Source organism: Megalops cyprinoides, chromosome 1 (assembly GCF_013368585.1).
Source record: "Megalops cyprinoides isolate fMegCyp1 chromosome 1, fMegCyp1.pri, whole genome shotgun sequence".
Taxonomy (NCBI): Eukaryota; Metazoa; Chordata; class Actinopteri; order Elopiformes; family Megalopidae; genus Megalops; species Megalops cyprinoides.
In genome coordinates this window covers 1,233,365-1,245,000 of record NC_050583.1, presented here as the reverse complement: position 1 = coordinate 1,245,000, position 11,636 = coordinate 1,233,365, and the positions used below count along the sequence as shown (strand labels likewise).

At 55.4% G+C, this 11,636-nt stretch overlaps 1 protein-coding gene across 1 annotated transcript in view; it reads right to left on the bottom strand.

Annotated features, from left to right (window-relative positions):
- aspscr1 (ASPSCR1 tether for SLC2A4, UBX domain containing) overlaps positions 1 to 11,636 on the bottom strand; it is a 56,733-nt gene that overhangs the window by 38,457 nt on the left and 6,640 nt on the right. The window contains exons 5-8 of the mRNA XM_036530432.1: positions 11,345 to 11,445; positions 2,405 to 2,462; positions 1,833 to 1,906; positions 1,292 to 1,754 (exon numbers count right to left, since the gene is read on the bottom strand). Of these exons, the coding sequence (XP_036386325.1) occupies positions 1,292 to 1,754; positions 1,833 to 1,906; positions 2,405 to 2,462; positions 11,345 to 11,445 (696 nt within the window). The remainder of the gene's footprint in view (positions 1 to 1,291; positions 1,755 to 1,832; positions 1,907 to 2,404; positions 2,463 to 11,344; positions 11,446 to 11,636) is intronic.

Here is an 11,636-nt window from a genome sequence, read left to right as displayed (position 1 = left end):
AAACATGGTGCCCTCAGCTTGTGCTGGCTGAAGTGCCCCAGTCTGGCCGCTCCACAATACGCCAAAGTGCCGCTTCAGCTGCGGGGCCCCAGAGCAGAACCGAGTGGCCCCAGAGCGGAACCGGGTGGCCCCAGAGCGGAACCGGGTGGCCCCAGAGCGGAACCGGGTGGCCCCAGAGCAGAACCGAGTGGCCCCAGAGACTGACTGAGGCCCCCACACTGCAGCAGAGACCAGCCATGCCACACTGCCTCCGCCCCCCCCCCCCCCCCCCTCCACTCACCCCCCCCTTCTGTGTCTGTGTGTGTAAACGTGTGTTTGTGTGAGTAAATGTGAAAACCTTAACATGCTGAAAATGCTATAGAAATGTAACCCTCATTATTATTATTACTATTATTATTGTTGCGCGTATGGTTGTATGTGTGCCTGTGTGCGAAATGTGAAGTCACAGTAAAAAAATGTTATTTTCATGAATGAAGCCCCATTCTGTAACAATGCTCTAATACATTGTTAATAAGCCTGTATTAATCCTGTAATAAAGCTGTAACATAGCTATAAGAGGCAGCAGTGTGGCACAGTCGTAAGGAGCAGGGCTTGTAACCCAGGTGCTGCAGCTTGGATTTCAAACTGGGCCACTGCTGCAGTACCCTTGGGCAAGGCACTTAACCTGACCCTCAGTAAATATACAGCTGTCTAAATGAATAACATTTAAATAATAATTTCACAATGGATCAGAGGATCTGCCAGGTAAATGTAAAGCAATCTAATAAAAACTATACATCTCCATGTATAATGTCAAAAGGCCAGAAACTGTCTGAATAAGAGAAGAATAAGTTCACTCGGCAGACACACCTGCAAGAACTGACGCAACTCAAAGAAACCACATCCTAAAGACAAACTTGAGGTTCAGAAACATTGCACAGAACATCAAACAAATCTTAACCCTTTCGCTCGTACAGTCACACCGGTGTGATCAGAACACTAGACTGGAAAAATTCTAGCTAACATTAGCTTTGAAGAAACAGTGATTTAACATCACAAAGTATAGCAAATGCGGCAGTGACAACTACGAGAACCTTAATAACGCTAAAGAAAACATAATGAACCAAGTAACGTAACACGCGCACGACATAGCATAAAATAAGCCACGTACGAAAGGGTTACATAACTAATTCTGTGGTCAGTTCGCGGCGTTCGAAAGAGAGGACGTGTGGCAGAGCAGCTCCGTGCTGCTGTCCCTCTGACTCTCTTCAGGGCTGTGGGTGTGTGGGTGTGGCGCTGCACCCCCCCTCACCTTGGCCTCGTTGCTGGGTTTGGGCTTTTTGGCTTTGGGGGGGCCCGCAGGGACAGTGCTGAAACTGGGGGGGGCGCCGTGCCCTCCGTCGCCCCCGAGCCGCTGGCCCCCCCCAGAGAAGGGTACGAAGCTGCAGGGCTGGGAGGCGGAGGGGGGCGGGGGCAGGGCGGGGCATCCCCCGCTGGGCCCTGGCTGCTCGTCTGACTCCTGGTTTTTGGGCCGGGTTTTGGGACGCACTGTCTGCGGGGGCTGCGGGGTCCCGTCGGCCTCCTCCCGCACCGGGGGGGTCTGTGCCACGGTGCTCTGAGGGGGCGGGGCTGTAGCGGGAGGCCCGTCCGGGCCCATCCAATCAGAGGCAGGCGGCGACACCCCGGGCTGGGGCTCCTCGCTCTTCTCCACGGCAACAGCAGCCGTCTCCATGGAATCGCCGTCCTCTGGGGATCCGGTGGCTTTCAGAACGTACCTGCACAGGGGAGGGGCCGTCTTTAGAGCAGCCCGTCTCAGCCAATGAGAACAGAGCGTGGGACGGGGACACACCCACCTGACGATGGCGCTGCCCCCCGTGAGCCCGAGAGACTTCAGGGTGGTCTGCTTCAGCGTCTCGGCTCCGCTCACCTGCAGCAGACAGGTGAGTCCTCGTCACCTGAGCCGAGCCACACAGGTGCAGCAACACCGCCCTCATTCTGCACCCCACTAAAACACAGCCTAACGCCTATATTAATATGAGCACATCAACACGTTTCTATATGAGACTCAGTGGGTTATTTAGTTACAATCCCCAAACCCAGTACGATGGGAAGAAGACGACAGTGGCGGTAAAAAACCTCCATTCTTTCTCTCTGCGTCTGCTGTTGTAAAACCATCCTCACAGCCGGCTCAGTGTCACACAGAACTGCAGGCCCTGCAGGCCCCGCTGATAACCCCCACCGAACACCACTGAACCCCGCTGAACCCTGCCAAACCCCTCTGAACCCCCGTGAACCCTGCTCATCCCCTCTGATCCCCACTGAACCCCGCCGAACCCCGCCGAACCCTGTCCGCCACTCTCGGTCCCTGTGGGGGGGGGTATTTAACATGTTATCACGACTGGCCGTGGAGCGGGTTCAGACCTACCTCATCCCTCATGTACACACAGACTGGCGTGAAGTCGGACAGCTGCTGCTCCTGAAGCCTGCAGAGAACAGGAGGAGAGGCTCTCACAGACACACCCACCCAGGGACCCTGCATCGTACTGTACAGCTGTGAGAGAGAACAAGTTCACCTGTGGTAGGGCTTGAATAGTGCTTTGCTCACACTCACTGGTCTGGGAGTGTTGTGAGCCTGGTCTGACACTTGTGTGTGCACTGAATGGATACACTTATGTTCTATGTGCTAGAAGTCACTCTGGATAAGACTGCTAAATTAGGTGGAGGTAGACTGTGTGTGTCTGTGTGTGAGAGTGTGTGTATATGTGTGACAGAGAGAGTGTGTGTGTGTGTGTGTGTGTGTATTTGGTGAGGTCCATGAGGACAGGAGTCATTGCACATTGGTCCAGACACATTCCAGACTGCAGCATCATTTAGACATTAAACCACGACACAAAATTCCAGAGTCCTGCATCACTCCAGCGTGTCAGGGGGCGGGGCTTAACCGCCAGAGTCCCGGCCTGCGAGCGGCATTGGCATGGTGACAGATCTGAGTGACAGCCAACTGCACGGCTGGAACGCTGTCGAGTCAAGGCCGATTATCCCACTTCCATCTAACACAACACAGCGCCCGTTTCACACATTTTTGGAAGTCCAGCTGTTGGAAATTTGGACATGAGATGATAGAACGAGAGGAAAGAGGACTTCCAGCTCCTCCTTTTCACTGCGACCAGCAATCTGACTCCCCCCCCCACCTAAACCCACACAGCAACCCCCCGCCACCTATCCCCCCTCCATCTAACCCCCACTCCACCTACCTCCCCTCCCTGATCTCTCCCACACCTACAAAAACCCTCTCTCACACTGCCCTCTCTCTCACACTGATCTCTCTATCACACTGATCTCTCTATCACACTGATCTCTCTCTCACTGCTCTCTCTCTCACACTGCTCTCTCTCTCTCACACTGCCCTCTCTCTCACACTGATCTCTCTATCACACTGATCTCTCTATCACACTGATCTCTCTCTCACTGCTCTCTCTCTCACACTGCTCTCTCTCTCTCACACTGCCCTCTCTCTCACACTGCCCTCTCTCTCACACTGATCTCTCTATCACACTGATCTCTCTCTCACTGCTCTCTCTCTCACACTGCTCTCTCTCTCTCTCACACTGCCCTGTCTCTCTCACACTGCCCTGTCTCTCTCACACTGCCCTCTCTATCACACTGATCTTTCTATCACACTGATCTCTCTCTCTCACACTGCTCCCTCTTACACTGCCCTCTCTCTCTCACACTGCCCTCTCTCTCTCACACTGCCCCCTCTTACACTGCCCTCTCTCTCTCACTGATCTCTCTCTCTCACACTGCTCTCTCTCACACTGCTCTCTCTCTCACACTGCTCTCTCTCTCACACTGCTCTCTCTCTCACACTGATCTCTCTCTCTCTCACTGCCCTGTCTCTCTCACACTGCTCTCTCTCTCTCTCACTGCCCTGTCTCTCTCACACTGCCCTCTCACACTGATCTCTCTCTCTCACACTGATCTCTCTCTCTCACTGATCTCTCTCTCTCACACTGCCCTGTCTCTCTCACTGCCCTCTCTCTCACACTGCCCTCTCTCTCATACTGCTCTCTCTCTCACACTGCTCTCTCTCTCACACTGCTCTCTCTCTCACACTGCTCCCTCTCACACTGCTCCCTCTCACACTGCTCTCTCTCACACTGCTCTCTCTCCCACACTGCTCTCTCTCTCACACTGCTCTCTCTCTCACACTGCCCTCTCTCTGTCACACTGATCTCTCTCTCACACTGATCTCTCTATCACGATGATCTCTCTCTCACACACTGCTCTCTCTCACACTGCCCTCTCTCTGTCACACTGATCTCTCTCTCACACTGCTCTCTCTCACACTGATCTCTCTCTCACATTGCCCTCTCTCTCACACTGCCCTCTCACACTGCTCTCTCTCTCACACTGCCCTGTCTCTCTCACACTGCTCTCTCTCACACTGATCTCTCTCTCACATTGCCCTCTCTCTCTCACACTGCCCTGTCTCTCTCACACTGCCCTCTCATACTGATCTCTCTCTCTCACACTGATCTCTCTCTCTCACACTGCTCTCTCTCACACTGATCTCTCTCTCACACTGCCCTGTCTCTCTCACTGATCTCTCTCACACTGCCCTCTCTCTCATACTGCTCCCTCTCACACTGCTCCCTCTCACACTGATCTCTCTCACACTGATCTCTCTCCCACACTGCCCTCTCTCTCACACTGCCCTCTCTCTCACACTGATCTCTCTCACACTGCCCTCTCTCATACTGCTCTCTCTCTCACACTGCTCCCTCTCATACTGCTCCCTCTCACACTGATCTCTCTCACACTGCTCTCTCTCCCACACTGCTCTCTCTCTCACACTGCTCTCTCTCTCACACTGCCCTCTCTCTGTCACACTGATCTCTCTCTCACACTGATCTCTCTATCACGATGATCTCTCTCTCACACACTGCTCTCTCTCACACTGCCCTCTCTCTGTCACACTGATCTCTCTCTCACACTGCTCTCTCTCTCACACTGCCCTCTCTCTGTCACACTGATCTCTCTCTCACACTGATCTCTCTATCACACTGATCTCTCTCTCACACACTGCTCTCTCTCACACTGCCCTCTCTCTGTCACACTGATCTCTCTCTCACACTGCTCTCTCTCTCAAACTGCTCTCTCTCACACTGATCTCTCTCTCACATTGCCCTCTCTCTCACACTGCCCTCTCACACTGCTCTCTCTCACACTGCTCTCTCTCACACTGATCTCTCTCTCACATTGCCCTCTCTCTCACACTGCTCTCTCTCTCACACTGATCTCTCTCTCTCACACTGCCCTGTCTCTCTCACACTGCTCTCTCTCTCACACTGCTCTCTCTCTCTCTCACTGCCCTGTCTCTCTCACACTGCTCTCTCTCTCTCTCACTGCCCTGTCTCTCTCACACTGCCCTCTCACACTGATCTCTCTCTCTCACACTGATCTCTCTCTCTCACACTGCTCTCTCTCTCACACTGCCCTCTCACACTGCTCTCTCTCACACTGCTCTCTCTCACACTGATCTCTCTCTCACATTGCCCTCTCTCTCACACTGCTCTCTCTCTCACACTGATCTCTCTCTCTCACACTGCCCTGTCTCTCTCTCACTGCTCTCTCTCTCACACTGCTCTCTCTCTCTCACACTGCCCTGTCTCTCTCACACTGCCCTGTCTCTCTCACACTGCCCTCTCTATCACACTGATCTTTCTATCACACTGATCTCTCTCTCTCACACTGCTCCCTCTTACACTGCCCTCTCTCTCTCACACTGCTCTCTCTCTCACACTGATCTCTCTCTCTCACACTGATCTCTCTCTCTCACACTGCCCTGTCTCTCTCACTGCCCTCTCTCTCACACTGCCCTCTCTCTCACACTGATCTCTCTCACACTGCCCTCTCTCTCATACTGCTCCCTCTCACACTGCTCCCTCTCACACTGATCTCTCTCACACTGCTCTCTCTCCCACACTGCTCTCTCTCTCACACTGCTCTCTCTCTCACACTGCTCTCTCTCTCACACTGCCCTCTCTCTGTCACACTGATCTCTCTCTCACACTGATCTCTCTATCACACTGATCTCTCTCTCACACACTGCTCTGTCACACTGATCTCTCTCTCACACTGCTCTCTCTCTCACACTGCTCTCTCTCTCACACTGATCTCTCTCTCACATTGCCCTCTCTCTCACACTGCCCTCTCACACTGCTCTCTCTCACACTGCTCTCTCTCACACTGATCTCTCTCTCACATTGCCCTCTCTCACTGCTCTCTCTCTCACACTGCCCTCTCTCTCTCACACTGCCCTCTCACACTGCTCTCTCTCTCACTGCCCTGTCTCTCTCACTGCCCTGTCTCTCTCACACTGCCCTCTCACACTGATCTCTCTCTCTCACACTGCTCTCTCTCTCACACTGCTCTCTCTCTAACACTGATCTCTCTCTCACACTGATCTCTCTCTCTCACACTGATCTCTCTCTCTCACACTGCCCTGTCTCTCTCACTGCCCTCTCTCTCACACTGCCCTCTCTCTCACACTGATCTCTCTCACACTGCCCTCTCTCTCATACTGCTCTCTCTCTCACACTGCTCCCTCTCACACTGCTCCCTCTCACACTGATCTCTCTCACACTGCTCTCTCTCCCACACTGCTCTCTCTCTCACACTGCTCTCTCTCACACTGCCCTCTCTCTGTCACACTGATCTCTCTCTCACACTGATCTCTCTATCACACTGATCTCTCTCTCACACACTGCTCTCTCTCACACTGCCCTCTCTCTGTCACACTGATCTCTCTCTCACACTGCCCTGTCTCTCTCACACTGCTCTCTCTCTCACACTGCTCTCTCTCACACTGCTCTCTCTCTCACACTGCTCTCTCTCTCACACTGCTCTCTCTCTCTCACACTGATCTCTCTCTCACACTGCTCTCTCTCTCACACTGCTCTCTCTCTCTCACACTGATCTCTCTCTCTCACACTGCTCTCTCTCTCACACTGCCCTCTCTCTCTCACTGCCCTCTCTCTGTCACACTGATCTCTCTCTCACATTGCCCTTTGTCTGGAGACACAGAGAGAGGCAGGGGGGCACAGATGTGAAAAGAAAGACAGAGAGAGGGAGAGAGAGGGAGAGGAGGGGGGAGGGACAGAGGTGAAAAGAGGGAGAAAGAAAACCAGAGTGAGACGGGGGGAGGGGGTGATGAGCTGGGTTTTTTCTCTCATAATTCACAGGCTGGGTAAGTTTCTGCCACACTCCACAAGCTAACATCCACAGGCCGCTCCAGGAAGTGGCGTCCACAGGTCGGGGGTCAAAGGTCAGGCCCTTTCCTGCTGACATGAAAGGGCAGGCAGCTCACCTGTTAGCTCTCCCGGCCGCTCAAACTAAAGCCATGTGTTCATCATCTCCCTCCTGCAGAGCGTCCTCTGCTTTCAGAGCAACAGCCAAACCCCCCCCCCCCCCCCCACCTGACTGATGTGTGATCCTGCCCCCACCTGCGGGCCAACCTGGAGCACGACCCCACCTGCCGACCCCCAAGGCTGAGAGGCATTATGGGCTGCTGTACCTGCAACCTCTGGAAGTGTATTTAGCCTTTCTGTGAATCTGTGGGTTTGCAGGAAAAGGCTGCATTTCAGTGGGAACGCTGCTCTTTTCAGCACTGCAGGGAGACGCTGAGGGGCGGAGCCATGCAGATGGGCGGAGCCCCGGTGATGGGCGGAGCCCCGGTGATGGGCGGAGCCCCCACTGATGGGCAGTAAGGCGTGGCAGTGCAGCAATGCCGCTCTCTACAGCTCGGCTTCGGCTCCCTCCCAGAGGGATTCGCAGCGTTTCCACAGGAACATAAATCCCATGGGACAGGCGTGGAGTCCGGAGCCGGAATCCTTCAAAGCTGACCGCGCCCCCGCCCCCGTGTCTGAGAGATGGCGCTCTCCGACAGACGAGCGCAGATGCCGTGCTCCCCCTTTCATCCTGCGACAGCCTCTAATTTAAACCCTTCAGAAAGGAAAACACTGAGCACATCACGGTCACCAGCTTTTAATTGCAAAAACTGAGGCTGAGACATACCCATCTAGTCTCGATGTTAAAGCCAGACACCCTGACAGCGATAGTCCAGCCTTTTCCAGAGTGATTCTACATATTCCATAAGATCGAGTAAGAAGCAGCTCTGCAGGCTGAAATGAATCAAATCCCTGAAGCTCGTCCCAGGCGACCCCCCCAGCATGTTTGATGCTGTAACCTCCTGGTCATGTCAGTCCTTAACTTTGGCAAAGGCCTCAGTACTGCAGAGCCACTCACATCTCACGATATGAATGACAGCAGCGAAGTAGCAGGAAGGTGCAGCTGTGTCCCAGAGCAGAGTCGGGGTGCGGGAGGAATCCCTGCCTCTCTGTGGGTCAGGGTTAGGGAATCCCTGCCTCTCTGTGGGTCAGGGTTAAGGAGGAATCCCTGCCTCTCTGTGGGTCAGGGTTAGGGAATCCTTGCCTCTCTGTGGGTCAGGGTGCGGGAGGAATCCCTGCCTCTCTGTGGGTCAGGGTTAGGGAGGAATCCCTGCCTCTCTGTGGGTCAGGGTTAGGGAGGAATCCCTGCCTCTCTGTGGGTCAGGGTTAGGGAGGAATCCCTGCCTCTCTGTGGGTCAGGGTCAGGGTTAGGGAGGAATCCCTGCCTCTCTGTGGGTCAGGGTTAGGGAGGAATCTCTGCCTCTCTGTGGGTCAGGGTTAGGGAATCCCTGCCTCTCTGTGGGTCAGGGTTAGGGAGGAATCCCTGCCTCTCTGTGGGTCAGGGTTAGGGAGGAATCCCTGCCTCTCTGTGGGTCAGGGTTAGGGAGGAATCCCTGCCTCTCTGTGGGTCAGGGTTAGGGAATCTCTGCCTCTCTGTGGGTCAGGGTTAGGGAGGAATCCCTGCCTCTCTGTGGGTCAGGGTTAGGGAATCTCTGCCTCTCTGTGGGTCAGGGTTAGGGAGGAATCCCTGCCTCTCTGTGGGTCAGGGTTAGGGAATCCCTGCCTCTCTGTGGGTCAGGGTCAGGGTTAGGGAGGAATCCCTGCCTCTCTGTGGGTCAAGGTTAGGGAGGAATCCCTGCCTCTCTGTGGGTCAGGGTTAGGGAGGAATCCCTGCCTCTCTGTGGGTCAGGGTTAGGGAATCCCTGCCTCTCTGTGGGTCAGAGAGCACAGAGCCCCACACAGAGCCCCACAGTACTGAGAGCACAGAGCCCCACAGTACTGAGAGGGCTGCAGGTTAGGGTGGGAGAGGGGCGCTGGTTTTGGCAGTGTGGAGGCCATGGACATGGGCCTCACTCAGCCTCAGAGAAAACCATTTAACCCCATTTAACCTGAAAAGCTCCAGCCGGACGTCACCCAGCAGCCCCCTCACACACGATGAGCGATCAGCCTAATTCCTGTGGGAGTTCTGCAAATGCAGACCTGCTCCTCGCAAACGGGCCATCGCTACGCTATGCTACTGGCAGATACAGCTGAAGTACTGTATACACTATCACCTCAACACTCAGACTGTTTATTTAACATTTACACACAGACGCTCACTGGCACACGGTACTGCCAGGCAGAGATGTCCTTTAGGCAAATCGTTAAGTGCTATGCAAATGGTGTGTGCGTGCGTGCTACGCAAACACTGTTTTCACTGTGAAAGCCGCTGCGTCTTTATCATGAATAAAAGCTCCTCTATCAATAAACAGACAATGAAGCCTGCAGCCAGGACAGAAGCTCCGGGATATCCAGAGTGATATACAGTATATGATGTACAGTGATGCACATTTTTGATATCTAGCAGATGCTCCGAGTTCACAGTGTACATGTGGTGTTGTACGTGCTCATGTTGTATGTTGCTCTGGATAAGAACATCTGCAAAGCAGCAAAATGTAAGTGTAAATGAAAGCTCCTTATGCAGGGGTTCTGTGTGACATAAGGAGGATCAGCTGGATACACACTCAAGCATGCGGGCCGAAGTGTAGCATAGTGGTAAGGAGTAGGACTTGTAACCGAAAGGTTGCCGGTACAATTCCCTACAGGGACACTGCTGCTGTATCCTTGGGCAAGGTACTTAACCCAAAATTGCCTCAGTAAAATATCCAGCTGTATAAACGGATAACATCACAACAAAAAAGTAAGGTTGGGGGTACAGGTGGAGGTGGGGGAGCAGAGGAGAGGTGAGGAGAGGTGTGGGGGTGCAGAGGAGAGGGGAGAGGTGTGGGGGAGCAGAGGAGAGGTGAGAGGTGTGGGGGAGCAGAGGAGAGGTGTGGGGGTGCAGAGGAGAGGTGTGGGGGAGCAGAGGAGAGGTGTGGGGGGAGCAGAGGAGAGGTGTGGGGGTGCAGAGGAGAGGGGAGAGGTGTGGGGGAGCAGAGGAGAGGTGTGGGGGGAGCAGAGGAGAGGTGTGGGGGTGCAGAGGAGAGGGGAGAGGTGTGGGGGAGCAGAGGGGAGGTGAGAGGTGTGGGGGAGCAGAGGAGAGGTGTGGGGGGAGCAGAGGAGAGGTGTGGGGGTGCAGAGGACAGGTGTGGGGGAGCAGAGGAGAATGGAAGAGGTGTGGGGGTGCAGAGGAGAAGTGAGAGGTGTGGGGGAGCAGAGGACAGGTGTGGGGGAGCAGAGGAGAGGGAAGAGGTGTGGGGGTGCAGAGGAGAAGTGAGAGGTGTGGGGGAGCAGAGGAGAGGTGTGGGGGAGCAGAGGAGAGGTGTGGGGGGAGCAGAGGAGAGGTGTGGGGGTGCAGAGGAGAGGTGTGGGGGAGCAGAGGAGAGGGGAGAGGTGTGGGGGAGCAGAGGAGAGGTGTGGGGGTGCAGAGGAGAGGTGTGGGGGTGCAGAGGACAGGTGTGGGGGGAGCAGAGGAGAGGTGTGGGGGTGCAGAGGAGAGGTGTGGGGGTGCAGAGGACAGGTGTGGGGGAGCAGAGGAGAATGGAAGAGGTGTGGGGGTGCAGAGGAGAAGTGAGAGGTGTGGGGGAGCAGAGGACAGGTGTGGGGGAGCAGAGGAGAGGGAAGAGGTGTGGGGGTGCAGAGGAGAAGTGAGAGGTGTGGGGGAGCAGAGGAGAGGTGTGGGGGAGCAGAGGAGAGGTGTGGGGGGAGCAGAGGAGAGGTGTGGGGGTGCAGAGGAGAGGTGTGGGGGAGCAGAGGAGAGGGGAGAGGTGTGGGGGAGCAGAGGAGAGGTGTGGGGGTGCAGAGGAGAGGTGTGGGGGTGCAGAGGACAGGTGTGGGGGGAGCAGAGGAGAGGTGTGGGGGTGCAGAGGAGAGGGGAGAGGTGTGGGGGAGCAGAGGAGAGGTGTGGGGGAGCAGAGGAGAGGTGTGGGGGTGCAGAGGAGAGGTGTGGGGGTGCAGACTAGAGCAGATGCAGGTGTGTCTCCCACCTCTCTTACCTGGTCTGGGGGAAGTGATTGACGAGCTCCCACAGCGTCTGTCCGCTGGAGAAGGAGTCCTGGAGTCTGGACCCGTCCTCCAACTGGAGAGCAATCCGAACCTGCAGGCACAAACCGAGAGGTAAGAAGCAGAGCCCGGACCCAGAGCCAAGAGCCCAGAGCCGAGAGCCCACGGCCCGGCCCGGCCCAAACAGACCCAGAGCCGAGAGCCCACAGCTCGGCCCGGCCCAAACAGACCCAGAGCCGAGAGCCCACAGCCCGGCCCGGCCCAAACTGACCCAGAGCCGAGAGC